The sequence below is a fragment of the Hordeum vulgare genome, chromosome 1H (genome assembly GCF_904849725.1).
Source record: "Hordeum vulgare subsp. vulgare chromosome 1H, MorexV3_pseudomolecules_assembly, whole genome shotgun sequence".
Classification (NCBI taxonomy): domain Eukaryota; kingdom Viridiplantae; phylum Streptophyta; class Magnoliopsida; order Poales; family Poaceae; genus Hordeum; species Hordeum vulgare.
Genome location: NC_058518.1, coordinates 457,071,454 through 457,083,879, shown reverse-complemented (window position 1 = coordinate 457,083,879; position 12,426 = coordinate 457,071,454). Strand labels below are relative to the sequence as shown.

At 42.6% G+C, this 12,426-nt stretch overlaps 1 protein-coding gene across 2 annotated transcripts; it reads right to left on the bottom strand.

Annotated features, from left to right (window-relative positions):
• Positions 1 to 9,934: 9,934 nt before the first annotated feature.
• LOC123444933 lies at positions 9,935 to 11,823 on the bottom strand. Of its 2 annotated transcripts, none has more exons than XM_045121824.1 (4): positions 11,648 to 11,823; positions 11,251 to 11,555; positions 10,938 to 10,989; positions 9,935 to 10,839 (listed from the first exon to the last, which is right to left on the bottom strand). In XM_045121824.1, exons 1-4 carry the CDS (start codon positions 11,718 to 11,720, stop codon positions 10,655 to 10,657), a joined length of 615 nt encoding a protein of 204 aa, XP_044977759.1. In that variant the 5' UTR covers positions 11,721 to 11,823; the 3' UTR covers positions 9,935 to 10,654. The 2 variants fall into 2 exon arrangements, with proteins under 2 accessions (XP_044977759.1, XP_044977766.1); XM_045121831.1 differs by having other exon boundaries at positions 10,938 to 10,978; positions 11,648 to 11,814.
• Between the last annotated feature and the right edge of the window lie 603 nt (positions 11,824 to 12,426).

Here is a 12,426-nt window from a genome sequence, read left to right as displayed (position 1 = left end):
GTAGGAGTCTTTTATTTTATTTTTGTTGTGTAACAATCATCCTTGCTGCACACCTAGAGAGAGAGAGACATGCACACACCGTGATTTTGTCGAGATTCACTTATATCTTTTGGTAGACAATTCAGCTCACATGTGCTTCACTTATATCTTTTGAGCTAGATACTTTTGCTCTATGTGCTTCACTTATATCTTTTAGAGCACAGCGGTGCGTGGCTTGGTAGTGTATCTATGCTTTGAAAGTACTCTCAAAAATGGGTAGTTATCCAAAGGGATACAAAAACTTTCACCTTCATGTGCATTGAATAGTTAGAGAAGTTTGATTCATCTCAATTAGTTTTGAGTTGTGGTTATGGTAATATTGAAGTCATGCTAGTAAGGTGTTGTGGATCTAGAAATACTTGTGTTGAAGTTAGTGATTCCCGTTGCATGCGCGTATGGTGAACCGCTATGTGATGAAATCTGAGCATGATTAGTCTATTGATTGTCATCCTTTGCGTGGCGGTCGGGATCGCGCGATGGTTTATACCTACCAACCCTTCCCCTAGGAGTATGCGTTGAATGCTTTGTTTCAATTACTAATAAAACTTTTGCAACAAGTATATGAGTTCTTCATTACTAATGTTGAGTCCATGGTTTAGATCTACTTTCACCTTCCACCATCACTATCTTCTTAGCGTTGTGCAACTCTCGCCGGTGCACAAAACCCACCATTAGCATTCCTCAAAACAACCACCATACCTACCTAGTATGGCTTTTTCAAAGTCATTCTGAGATATATTGCCATGCAACTACCACCATGATATGTGCCACCACGTCTACATTTCCTTTGCACGATCGTAAGATAGCTAGCATGATGTTTCCATTGATGTCTATGCCATGATAGATCATTGCCACGGTACACTACCGAAGGCATTCCATATAGAGTCATAGTTGCTCTAAGTTTTGAGTTGAAAGTGTGATGATCATCATTATTGGAGCATTGTCCCATGTGAGGAAATAAAAGAGGCCAAAGAATCCCATAAAAAGGGAGGCCAAAGAGCCCACCAAAATAAATAAATAAATAAAAATGAGAGAAAAAGAGAGAAGGGACAATGCTACCACTTTTTCCACACTTGTGCATTTTGAGCACCATGATCTTCATGATTGAGAGTCTCTCGTTTTGTCACCACCATATAGCTAGTGGGAAATTCTCATTATATAACTTGGCTTGTATATTCCAATGATAGGCTTCCTCAAAATTGCCTTAGGTCTTCGTGAGCAAGCAAGTTGGATGCACACCCACTAGTTTTCTTTAAGAGCTTTCACATACTTGTAGCTCTAGTGCATCATTTGTATGGCAATCCCTACTCATTCATATTGATATCTATTGATGAGCATCTCCACAGCTCATTGATATGCCTAGTTAATGTGACTATCTTCTCCTTTTTGTCTTGCAACCCCCACCACATTCCACACCATCTATAGTGCTATAACCATGGCTCACGCTCATGTATTGCGTGAGAATTGAAAATGTTTGAGAAAGTAAAGGTGTGAAACAATTACTTGGCCAATATCGGGGTTGTGCATGATTTAAATTCGTTGTGCAATGATGATAGAGCATGGCCAGACTATATGCTTTTGTAGGGATAACTTTCTTTTGGCCTTGTTATTTTGAAAGTTCATGATTACTTTGCTAGTTTGCTTGAATTATTATTGTTTCCACGTCAATAGAAAACTATTGTTTTGAATCTAATGGATCTGAACATTCACGTCACATAAGAGGAATTACAAAGGACACCTATGCTAGGTAGCATGAAAGCATCAAAAATTCATTCTTATCACTTGCCTACTCGAGGACGAGCAGGAGTTAAGCTTGGGGATGCTTGATACGTCTGAAACATATCTATAATTTTTTATGGTTTCACGTTGTTATCTTGCCTTCTTTGTATGTTTTATGTACCTTTTTATATCTTTTTGGGACTAACTTATTAATTCAGTGCCAAGTGCCAGTTCCCGTTTTTTCCGTGTTTTTGACTCTTTTCAGATCTGATTTTGGAACGGAGTCCAAACGGAAGAAAAACCCCGAAATGATTTTTTCCCGAACGGAAGAAGTCCAGGGGGCTTTTGGGCCAAGCCAGGTGGGCTCCAGGGAGCCCACAAGCCCCCACTCCGCCACCAGGGGGGAGGCGGCGGTGGGCAGGCTTGTGGCCTCCTTGGTCGCCCCCTGACCTAGGTCTTTGGCCTATAAATTCCGAAATATTCCGCAAAAAATCAGGGGAGCCTGGAAAATACTTTTCCACCGCCGCAAGCTTCCGTTTCCGCGAGATCTCATCTGGAGACCCTTCCCGGCGCCGTGCCGGAGGGGACTTTGGAGTTGGAGGGCTTCTTCATCATCATCATCGCCCCTCCAATGACTCGTGAGTAGTTCACTTCACACCTACGGGTCCGTAGTTAGTAGCTAGATGGCTTCTTCTCTCTCTTGGATCTTCAATACAAAGTTCTCCATGATCTTCATGGAGATCTATCCGATGTAATCTTCTTTGGCGGTGTGTTTGTCGAGATCCGATGAATTGTAGACTTGTATCAGATTATCTATGATATATATTTGAGTCTTTGCTGATTTCTTATATGCATGATTTGATATCCTTGTAAGTCTCTCCGAGTCTTGGGTTTTGTTTGGCCAACTAGATCTATGATTCTTGCAATGGGAGAAGTGCTTGGTTTTGGGTTCTGCCATGTGGCGACCTTTCCGAGTGACAGTAGGGGCAGCAAGGCACACATCAAGCAGTTGCCATCAAGGGTAAAAAGATGGGGTTTTATCATTGGTTTGAGATTATCCCTCTACATCATGTCATCTTGCTTAAAGCGTTACTTTGTTCTTATGGACTTAATACACTAGATGCATGCTGGATAGCGGTCGACGTGTGGAGTAATAGTAGTAGATGCAGAAAGTATCGATCTACTTGTTTCGGACGTGATGCCTATAGAAATAATCATTGCATAGATATCGTCACGACTCTGCACAGTTCTATCAATTGCTCGACAGTAATTTGTTCACCCACCGTCTACTTGCTTTCATGAGAGAAGCCACTAGTAAACACTAAGGCCCGCAGGTCTATTCACATCCATCGTTTACATCTCCGCTTTTACTTTGCTTTGTTACTTTGTTGCTTCCAGTTCTCACTTGGCAACCAATCTATAAGGGATTGACAACCCCTTCATAGCGTTGGGTGCAAGCTTTTCTGTTTGTGCAGGATCTTGAGATACTCTTCCGCCGGATTGATACCTTGGTTCTCAAACTGAGGGAAATACTTACCGTCGCTGTGCTACATCACCCTTTCCGCTTCGAGAGAACACCAACGCAAGGATCCAAGGCCACGCGGGAAATCCTTTACATACTTGCCTAGGAAGTCCCTTAAGGCGTAGCCGTAGCTGAAGGATTCCTAGTGCCGTCGACACAACTATTTCTGGCGCCATTGCAAGGGATACACAGCAAACATCAAGTACCAAGCAAGTCGGTGCCCAAAACACCGCACGAGCTGTGGACAGGAAGAGTGCCATCCCTGCAACACTTCAGGGTTTGGGGATGTCCAGTTGAGGCCAAAATGTTTAATCCAAAATTGGAAAGTTAGATCCAAAGATAGTGAGTTGCCATTTCATTGGCTACCCTGATAGATCAAAAGGTTTTCGTTTCTACTGTCCAGAAAGATACACAAAGTTTGTAGAAATGAGACATGCGGTTTTCTTAGAGGACGAAATGATGAGGGTGATCTTGGTAGCTTGGAAAATTGATCTTGAGGAGAAAAGGATGCATGCACCCATTCCGATGATTCAAGAACCATTTTTTTCGCTACCCGTTGTGACTCCAACGATGACAACTATGGGAAAAGACCCGGAACATGTCCTTCAGGAGCCGACTGAACCTATTGTTGATCATGAAAGGGAAGTGCAGCAAGAAATAGTAGAAAGTGTGGCCGACAATGAGGCACTTAGAAGGTCTAATAGAACAAGAAGACCAGCTATTTCTACTAATTATAAAGTCTATAACACGGAAATGGTTCATATGGAAGGTGATCCCACCACATATGAAGAAGCCATTAAAATCCCTCACTCATCAAAATGGCTAGAGACAATGGAAGATGAGATGAAATCGATGAGTTCCAACGATGTTTGGGACTTAGAAATTATTCCTAAAGGAGGAAAGACAGTAGGCTGTAAATGGGTCTACAAAACAAAGTATGAATCTAACGGGAATATAGAAAAGTATAAAGCCCGACTTGTGGCAAAAGGATTCACACAAAGAGAAGGGATGGACTACAATGAGACTTTTTCTCCAGTCTCTTGTAAGGATTCCTTCAGAATCATAATGGCACTAGTTGCTCATTTTGATTTAGAGCTACATCAAATGGATGTAAAGACGGCATTTCTAAACGGAGATTTAGAAGAAGATGTCTACATGAAACAACCCAAGGGTTTTATCATGGAAGGCAAGGAAGATATGGGATGCCGCCTAAAGAAATCCATTTATGGACTAAGGCAAGCCTCTAGACAGTGGTATATAAAGTTTAACGATAATATTAAAATGTTTGGATTTCAAGAAAATGTTGAGGATAACTGTATTTATGCAAAGTTTAAAAGTGGGAAATATATTTTCCTAATCTTGTATGTGTATGATATCTTACTTGCAAGCAATGGTATTAGTCTACCACAAGAAACAAAGAAGTTTTTTTCCTCAAACTTTGACATGAAAGACCTTGGCGATGCTTCATATGTTTTGGGCATTGAAATTCACCGAGACAGGAAAAATTGAGTCTTAGGACTGTCACAGAAAACATATTTAGAGAAAGTTCTCAAAAATTATAATATGCATAAGTGTAAAGCCACACCTGCTCCTATAGTCAAGGGCGATAGTTTTGGGAATTACCAATGTCCCAAGAATCAGTACGAGCTCGATGAAAATGAAAACAGTGCCATATACTTCGGTTGTTGGAAGTTTACAATATGCACAAGTGTGCACACGCCCTGACTTAGCTTTTATCACCGGGGTACTCGGTAGATATCAAGCAAATCCAGGCCAAGAGCACTCGAAGATGGCAAAGAAAGTTTTGCGTTATGCACAAGGCACAAAGGAAATCATGCTAACATACAGAAGATCTGATTCCCTAGAGATAAAAGGGTACTCAGACGCAGATTTTGCGGAAAATAGAGATGATAGTAAATCCACATATGGGTACGTGTTCACTCTCGCTAGGGGAGCTATTTCATGGAAAAGCTCCAAACATACCATAGTTGCATCGTCCACGATGCAAGCAAAGTTCATAGCATGTTTTGAAGCCACCGGGCAGGTGATATGGTTAAAGAAATTTATACCCGACTTGAAAGTGGTAGATTGTATTCACAAGCCACTAAAGATATACTGTGACAACCAGCCCGCAGTATTTTATGCTCACAACAACAAGTCAAGTAATGCTTCCAAGACAATAGATATGAAGTATTATGTTGTGAAAGATAAAATCCACGATCAAACTATAAGTCTCGAGCATATAAGTATGAAGTATATGCTTGCGGATCCGCTAACGAAAGGCTTACCACCCAGTGTGTTCAAGGAACACTTAGCCGGCATGGGTTTGATGGAAATCCTATGATTCCTGGATCATAAGAGATCCAAAAGTAAATGAATTTCTTTCAAAAAAAACGTGTGTTGTAGTTGTATGATTCTATCGGCAATTAAGCTGTGACAATGAGACATGCTCTACATGCCTATGTGTGATGGAACAAATAAAATAGAAAGTATAAAGTCAAAAGTAAAAAAGTTGAGATGAAGGGGAGAATGTTAGATTGATCTCTCACCGAGTGGGCCCAACGGCCCACCGAACCTTGGTCCACGCGCCCTGATCGGGGGCGCCCAACCCATTATGGTTGGTGGCCCCTGTGACCCGCGTTATATAAAGGACTGTGGGGTGCCGGGGCACGACTTACGAGGTTCGCCGTCACCACACTCCCACCTACAAACCCAACCGATCTAGGGTTTAGCGCGGTGCTCACGGGAAGCACCACCCACGCCACACCCATCTCTCCTTTCACTCCATCGTCAACACCTCACGATGGATGCCGGTAGGAGCTCATCGAGTTCGGGACAAGGTAAGCTACGCATCCTACCGGATCCATCTTTGCCTAGAGGATCCACGGGTTCTATCAAGTGTTAAAAAAACTCAGGTGGGGAGAATTGAAATAACAGGCGCCTTCTTTGGGGTTCTTTAAGTACCCTTCTATGCGTGCCTAAGGGTCATGCATGCATAGGTACCAAGTCGCACCCATCCATGATGCAATTAATCCGTGTCCAGAATGGATGGGAGCTGTTACACTGATTTGATATGTGTTGGGTTGTTTGTCTCAAACAAAATAATCGATTCACTGATATATTCTTAAATACGAGCAAATAAAACTTCATCTCAAAATTGCAAACTAATTTCTTTTGAACAATCACCGGGGGAGAGAGCTTCCCCACGTGAATATATTACTCAAAGGTATGACACGGTTCCGGCGTTACATCAAAGAGTACAACGGGAGGAGAGGAACATGCGCCAAGACAAGGCGGCATCTCTAGTAACCGGGTATTTAAACCTAAAGATCCAAAACGTAAAATCAGAGATTACATATCGAACATTAATCATAGCTGAGTGAGTCTCAGACCGAAACACTTGGGCGTTACGAGTCCCAAAGCTTCCAGAGGATGAGGAGGGCAACCGCGGGCCAAATGTTGATGTTGAGGCCGGCCGGGGTGATGGTGTCCGAGATGCAATCGATGTTCGGGGGTGGGTGAAGTCCAAGGAGCTGCCACACCTGGATCACATGCGGGCAGTAGAGGGCGAGGTGATGGTCACATCTTGGCAAAGAGAGTGAGGAGCGATGGTCTTGCGGTGTAGATTCGCCTTGGTGTTTAGCCTATATCTGAAAAGCAATCAAGCAAAAATTGCAAACTAAATTCAAATACTATAATTTAATTTCTTCTTGACATGTGTGTATTGATGTTGCTAACTAAGTAATTATGAGAAAATAGCATAGGTTGTGTGTATTTTATCTAGAGGTGTTTCATGTATTGTTCATCAAAGACAAATACCTTACGATTGCATAAAAAAGAGGTGAAGCCTTTAAAAAAAGAATGATTACCTCGAGCCTTTGCATCAAAAAGATGCATCCGGGATCTTTATTAAATAATGCAATAAAATAGACTAGGGTTCTTAACAATCTCATAAAGAGCTATACAATAATCCAAACTCAGAAAAAGGATGCCACAACCGGTGAAAATTGGACTAGATGCCTAACCATCTATCCTACTATTACACCGCCATCCAAACCAATTGTAGATATCGATTCCACAGGAGTGAGTAACGACCATGTACGGATCCATGCCGATGTCCTATAGATTACCTGCAAAAAATTGATACATGTTTGTCTATTAAAAACCATGTCATTCCTGCTATTACATATAGTCCAAATTAAAACACATATTCCTATATGAATATGCCTCGCAGTATTTATCTTAACTCCATTTAGCCACGTCCCAAATAACGTGTCAATGCTATCTGGAGGTATGATATTAAAGGCTATACGAACTGTTTTCCATAGAATTTTTGCTAGCGGACATTGGAGAAAAGTGTTTGATAGTTTTATCATGATCACAAAAGTTGCATCGTTTACTACCCTCCCAATTACGCTTTGCCAAATTTTCCTTAATGAGAATCACCTCCTTGTGAACAAACCACATGAAGACTTTGATTCGTAAAGGTACTTTTACCTTTCAAATATGAACTGATTTAGGGATGGTCCAGCATCAATTAGATTCAGATACATCGATTTTACTAAAAAGATGTCATTTAAGGTTGGCTTCCAATGAAGCCTATCGCTCTCATCCGAAAGATGAACCTCCATGAGCCTTCTGACTAGGTGTAGCCATGCTTCCCAGCGATGACCCGCCAAAGCTCATCGGAATTGAATATTTTAGAGGATTAGACCATAATATTGTGGAAACATACGCTTCCTTACGCTGCACAATATTATAGAGAGATGGATATTGTGTCGCTAGAGGCGTCTCTTCAACCACGTATCCTCCCAGAATCTCGTCGACTCACCACTTCCAATGATAAATTTAGTTCTATGGAAAAATGTTGATTTCATTCTCATCAAACCTTTTCAAAAGGGTGAATCATTGGATGTGACTGTGACCTGGGCCAGGGTCTTAGATTGTAAGTACTTATTACGCAGAATTTGTACCCACATGCCTTGTATCTCTAGAGATAGTCTGAACAACCATTTACTGAGCAGACATGTGTTATTTACCTCTAAATTCTCAATCCCCAGACCCCCTGGTCCTTAGGCCTAAAGATAATATTTCATCTAGTAAGTCTATATTTCCTCTTAACATCATCACTTTGCGAGAAAAAGAGGGATCGATAAAAGTCCAACCTTTTTCGTCTCAAAGAAGGACAGGAGGAACATCGGCATACTCGTGAGAACTAAGTTAATCGGTATTAGCCGTCCTCCATAAGATAAAAGCTTGCCCTTCCAGCAGCTTAGTTTTTTCTCGAAACGATCCTCAATACACTTCCACTCTTTATTGGAGAGTTTGCGATGGTGAATTGGTATTCCAAGATAACTGAACGGTAGGCTACCCAATTCGTATTCGAATAGTTGTTTATAAGCGTCTTACTCATCTTGGGCTCTCCCAAAAGAGAACAATTCACTTTTGCGAAAGTTAATTTTCAAGCCTGAAAGTTTCATATTCCTGGCCTTTGCTACATCGTGCTCCATGAACAAAAAATAGTATCATTTGTGTATTGTAGTATAGACACGCCACGATCAACTAGATGTGGTACTGGTCCTCCTACCTGGCCTTCCTCTTTAGACGTTTCTATGATAATTGCCAACATATCCGCAACTACGTTAAATAGGATAGGTGACATTGGGTCTCCGTGTCGAAGACATTTGTGCCTTTGGAAGTAATGATTTATGTCATCATTAACTTTAACTAGCAAAAGGGCCCGTGCGTTGCAACGGGAAAAAAGAATACCACACACTCTTAATTTACAAAAAGTGGTTTATAATTTGAGTATGTGTAGCTACGACCCAAACAAAGATGATTTTAACCTACAAAAATGCAGTTCAAGATTTCACAGGTTTTCTATTAATTAAATACGGCTTGTATGTAGATTTAATACGTACAAATAAATGGTCAATTGATCTTCAATTTTGTGTCTAATCCTGATTTTGCTAAGTTGTTCTTTCACAATCCAAATCAGTACCAGTATGAAAGAAAGACGATTAATGCATTATTGATTAAGATTGCATTCTAGATATTTTTTAAAAAAATGTTAAGAGGTAAAATAACATCATATTCAGATTCTATATATTTTTCTAATCAAAATTCATATATAACATGTTAAATTTATGGTTACGATTTGGAAGATATGAGTATTTTTGAAAATATTTAATATGTACTGCGGGTTTAACGTTAGAAACATGAGGAGGTTTTCCATAAAATAGCATGGCGGAAGAAGAATATCTATTTTTTTATTAGTAGGTATATATATTTATACATTCTCACTTGAGAAATATGATGGCATGGAGATAAAGAGTTTACAATGCTTGACGTGCTTTTTTTGACAAGTTGCCGCTAGCAGTAGGAGCACAGCCCCTCGCCAAGATGAGCATTTTCGTGAACATCATCATCTGGACTCGTTGAGATTATGATTAGAGCATGCAGAGTTGCGGGAAAGATCGTAAAACAAAGGGGAGTGGTCCCCCAGCTGGCGTGCGGGGCTAAACACGACGCGGGCAAGATGCACTGTTGTCACATTCTCTCTACTCTTCTTCCCTCCCTCTCTCCTCCTTGTCTCGCCAGCGATATCGGTGACATACATAGTTGAGTAATATTTAACTTGTCAAGATGTCCGGATGGGCTTCAAATATATTTTTCCTTAAAAAATATTTATGTGTAATATTGTATCTGATAATGTTATATGACAATAACAACAAACAAAAACAAGTAATTGTAATGGATGCTCACTTAAAAAATATATTGTAAACATGTTAGCACTCCAGCAACTTCTCGTAGGTGCAGCCATTTAAAAAAGCAATCTCCCCACCGAGAGCAATCTCCCACTCAAGGATAGCAACCCTTATCCGCATCGCCATTCCTCTAGCAGCGGTGCTCCTTCATCTTCTCTCTATCAACATCCGCCCATGCATGGCTTGCCGCCGCCCCGTCCCCTAGCAGCGCTGCTCCCCTTCTTCTCCTCTCCAGTCACACAAACCGACGCGCCCATGCTCCATCCCAAACGGTAAAGCAGGGCGGGCTGGGTTGTGTGCGAAGGGGGGCCGCGCCGAGATCCAATGTCATTTCTCTCGCTCCTCCTTAAACACGCTTCGCTCCGGTGTCGGCCGAGCGCATGCCGTGCTCCGACCGGTGCGCCCTCTTTTCCTTTGCTCCGACGCCTTGTTTGGGCGTAGCTTGCGCGCAGGTGGAGGAGACGAGCCACTGGAGTAGCAAGCGACAACGGGGTGGCGGCGATGTTAGCCAAGGCAGCCAAAGCGGACGGTTCCACCAGCCACGCCTGCCTCCTGCGAGTGCAGCGATGCCGTGCTAGAGCCCATCGAGCCTCCTCCCTCCGGCCATCTACGGTGTCCATTGGAGGCTCCGCGCAGCCGCGACCCGCCTCTGGCCACCGGAGCACCGGCTCCCTTCTGCCTCGACCCCGCCAACGGAGCGCCAGCCGTCGACGACCTGCGCCCGACCCCGCCAAGGCCTCGTCCCCGACCTGCCAGAGTCTGCCCCTGCTTCACCTCGCCGCGTCGTAGCCTCTGGGAGTGGATAAGAGGAAGGGGATGAGCGAATAGGGGGTGTTTTTTGCAAAAGTGAAACGTTTTCCTCACTAAAGAAAGGACTGCGGGTTTATTACCCGTTGGCGTCGATGGATGCACCGGACACTGATTTACCAGCCTGCAGGGAAACTTCAAAAGGAACTCATCAAACTAACTTTGTACAAATAGAAGTTGCTTTAGCTTTCTGTTATGTGTTATAAATAGAAGCAGTTAACAAAAAAAATGCAGAAAGACAAATGTCAAATAATCTTTTTGTGCTCAAAGGCCAATATATAATGTAACTTCATCATCAACAATTCTCATTTACTTATTATGTTGTATCATCCATCTGTTGCACATCAATAAAATCAAATGAGTTCACAAGTATCTAAACATGTAATAATGTCTCACCTCGGCAGTGTTAAAACTGGGAAGCAAAGAATGTGCTTCCGATGACAAAGTTTCGTTCACTAAACTTCTCATGTGCTTTAAGCTGCTGATAAGATTTGCAGCAATGTTTTCTATATCATGCATCTGCCTTTGTGAAAAGTCAACAACTTTCTTCGTGTCCAAAAGAACAGATGAATTTCTCAGCTGAGGAGATGAGGATTCTGTTGACTTGACAACTCCTTTGCTTGTAAAGGAGCTAGAAGTTCTGCTCTTAAGTTTCCTGTCTGTGGTTAACATAGATCGGTCTTCAAGATTGATCTTTGTCTCTGAAATCAGAAATGGTAACATGAACCATAAGAAACACTGTAATAGTTAACTACTCTGCTAAAAAACACTACAGGTAGCATAGATTGCTTACTCGGCCTTTGGACTCCACACAAATCAATACCAGTCCAAGCATTGCAAAACTTCTGCTGACAAGTTGGTGACATAATCTGCAAAAAAAAGGATAGTGTAAAAGATAAGAAACTCGTTTACGTGTGTCTGTACGTCTGTCTGACAGGGGAAGCAGGGTACGACGGACGACGACGGGGTGACGATGGCGGGAGGTGGCGCGACGGCTAGCGGCGTCGCGGAGCACCGCGTCGTGACGCCCGCGCCTCCCGCCACCGGCAAGGTCGCGACGCCGGAGAGGCGGCTCGTCCGCTTCGTCCGCTTGGTGGCGCTGGTGGAGCGGGCGGGGCACGCGCTCGGCACGCTCGCCTTCACATGGGCCACCGTCGTGCTGCTCGGCGGCTACCCGACGGTGCTGGGCTCGAGCCGCCGCATCGCCCCCAGCCGCTCGAGCCGCCGCGTTGATCCGATCCAGATGCTGCGCGAGTGGTTTGCGGGTTGAATAGGCAAAACTGCAGGGGTGTTTGTGTAAGTTGTGACTTAAAATTGGACTGCGGGTTTATTAACAGAAAATGGAAGGGCTTTTTTGCAAAAATGACATGACGGACGACCAGAAACCCTATTCGCTTTATTATTACTAGCAAAAAGACCCGTGCGTTGCAACGGGAGAAAAAAAATCATAATCTTCAATTGTGGTAATCACATTATGTTCTTAAAATTTTAGGACATTTTCTTGAGATCCATGAACAATATTTGAATTATGATGAAAATGACAAAGTATGTTTTGCTAATTAATGATAGCAT

Excerpts from the sequence above, each read along its gene's own strand:
- LOC123444933 (XM_045121824.1), bottom strand. The coding sequence starts at position 11,720 with ATGTCACCAACTTGTCAGCAGAAGTTTTGCAATGCTTGGACTGGTATT. Across the intron at positions 11,556-11,647 it reads GTGTGGAGTCCAAAGGCCGA|AGACAAAGATCAATCTTGAA; the intron begins GTAAGCAATCTA and ends TTCTGATTTCAG. Across the intron at positions 10,990-11,250 it reads CCAGTTTTAACACTGCCGAG|TTTCCCTGCAGGCTGGTAAA; the intron begins GTGAGACATTAT and ends TTCCTTTTGAAG.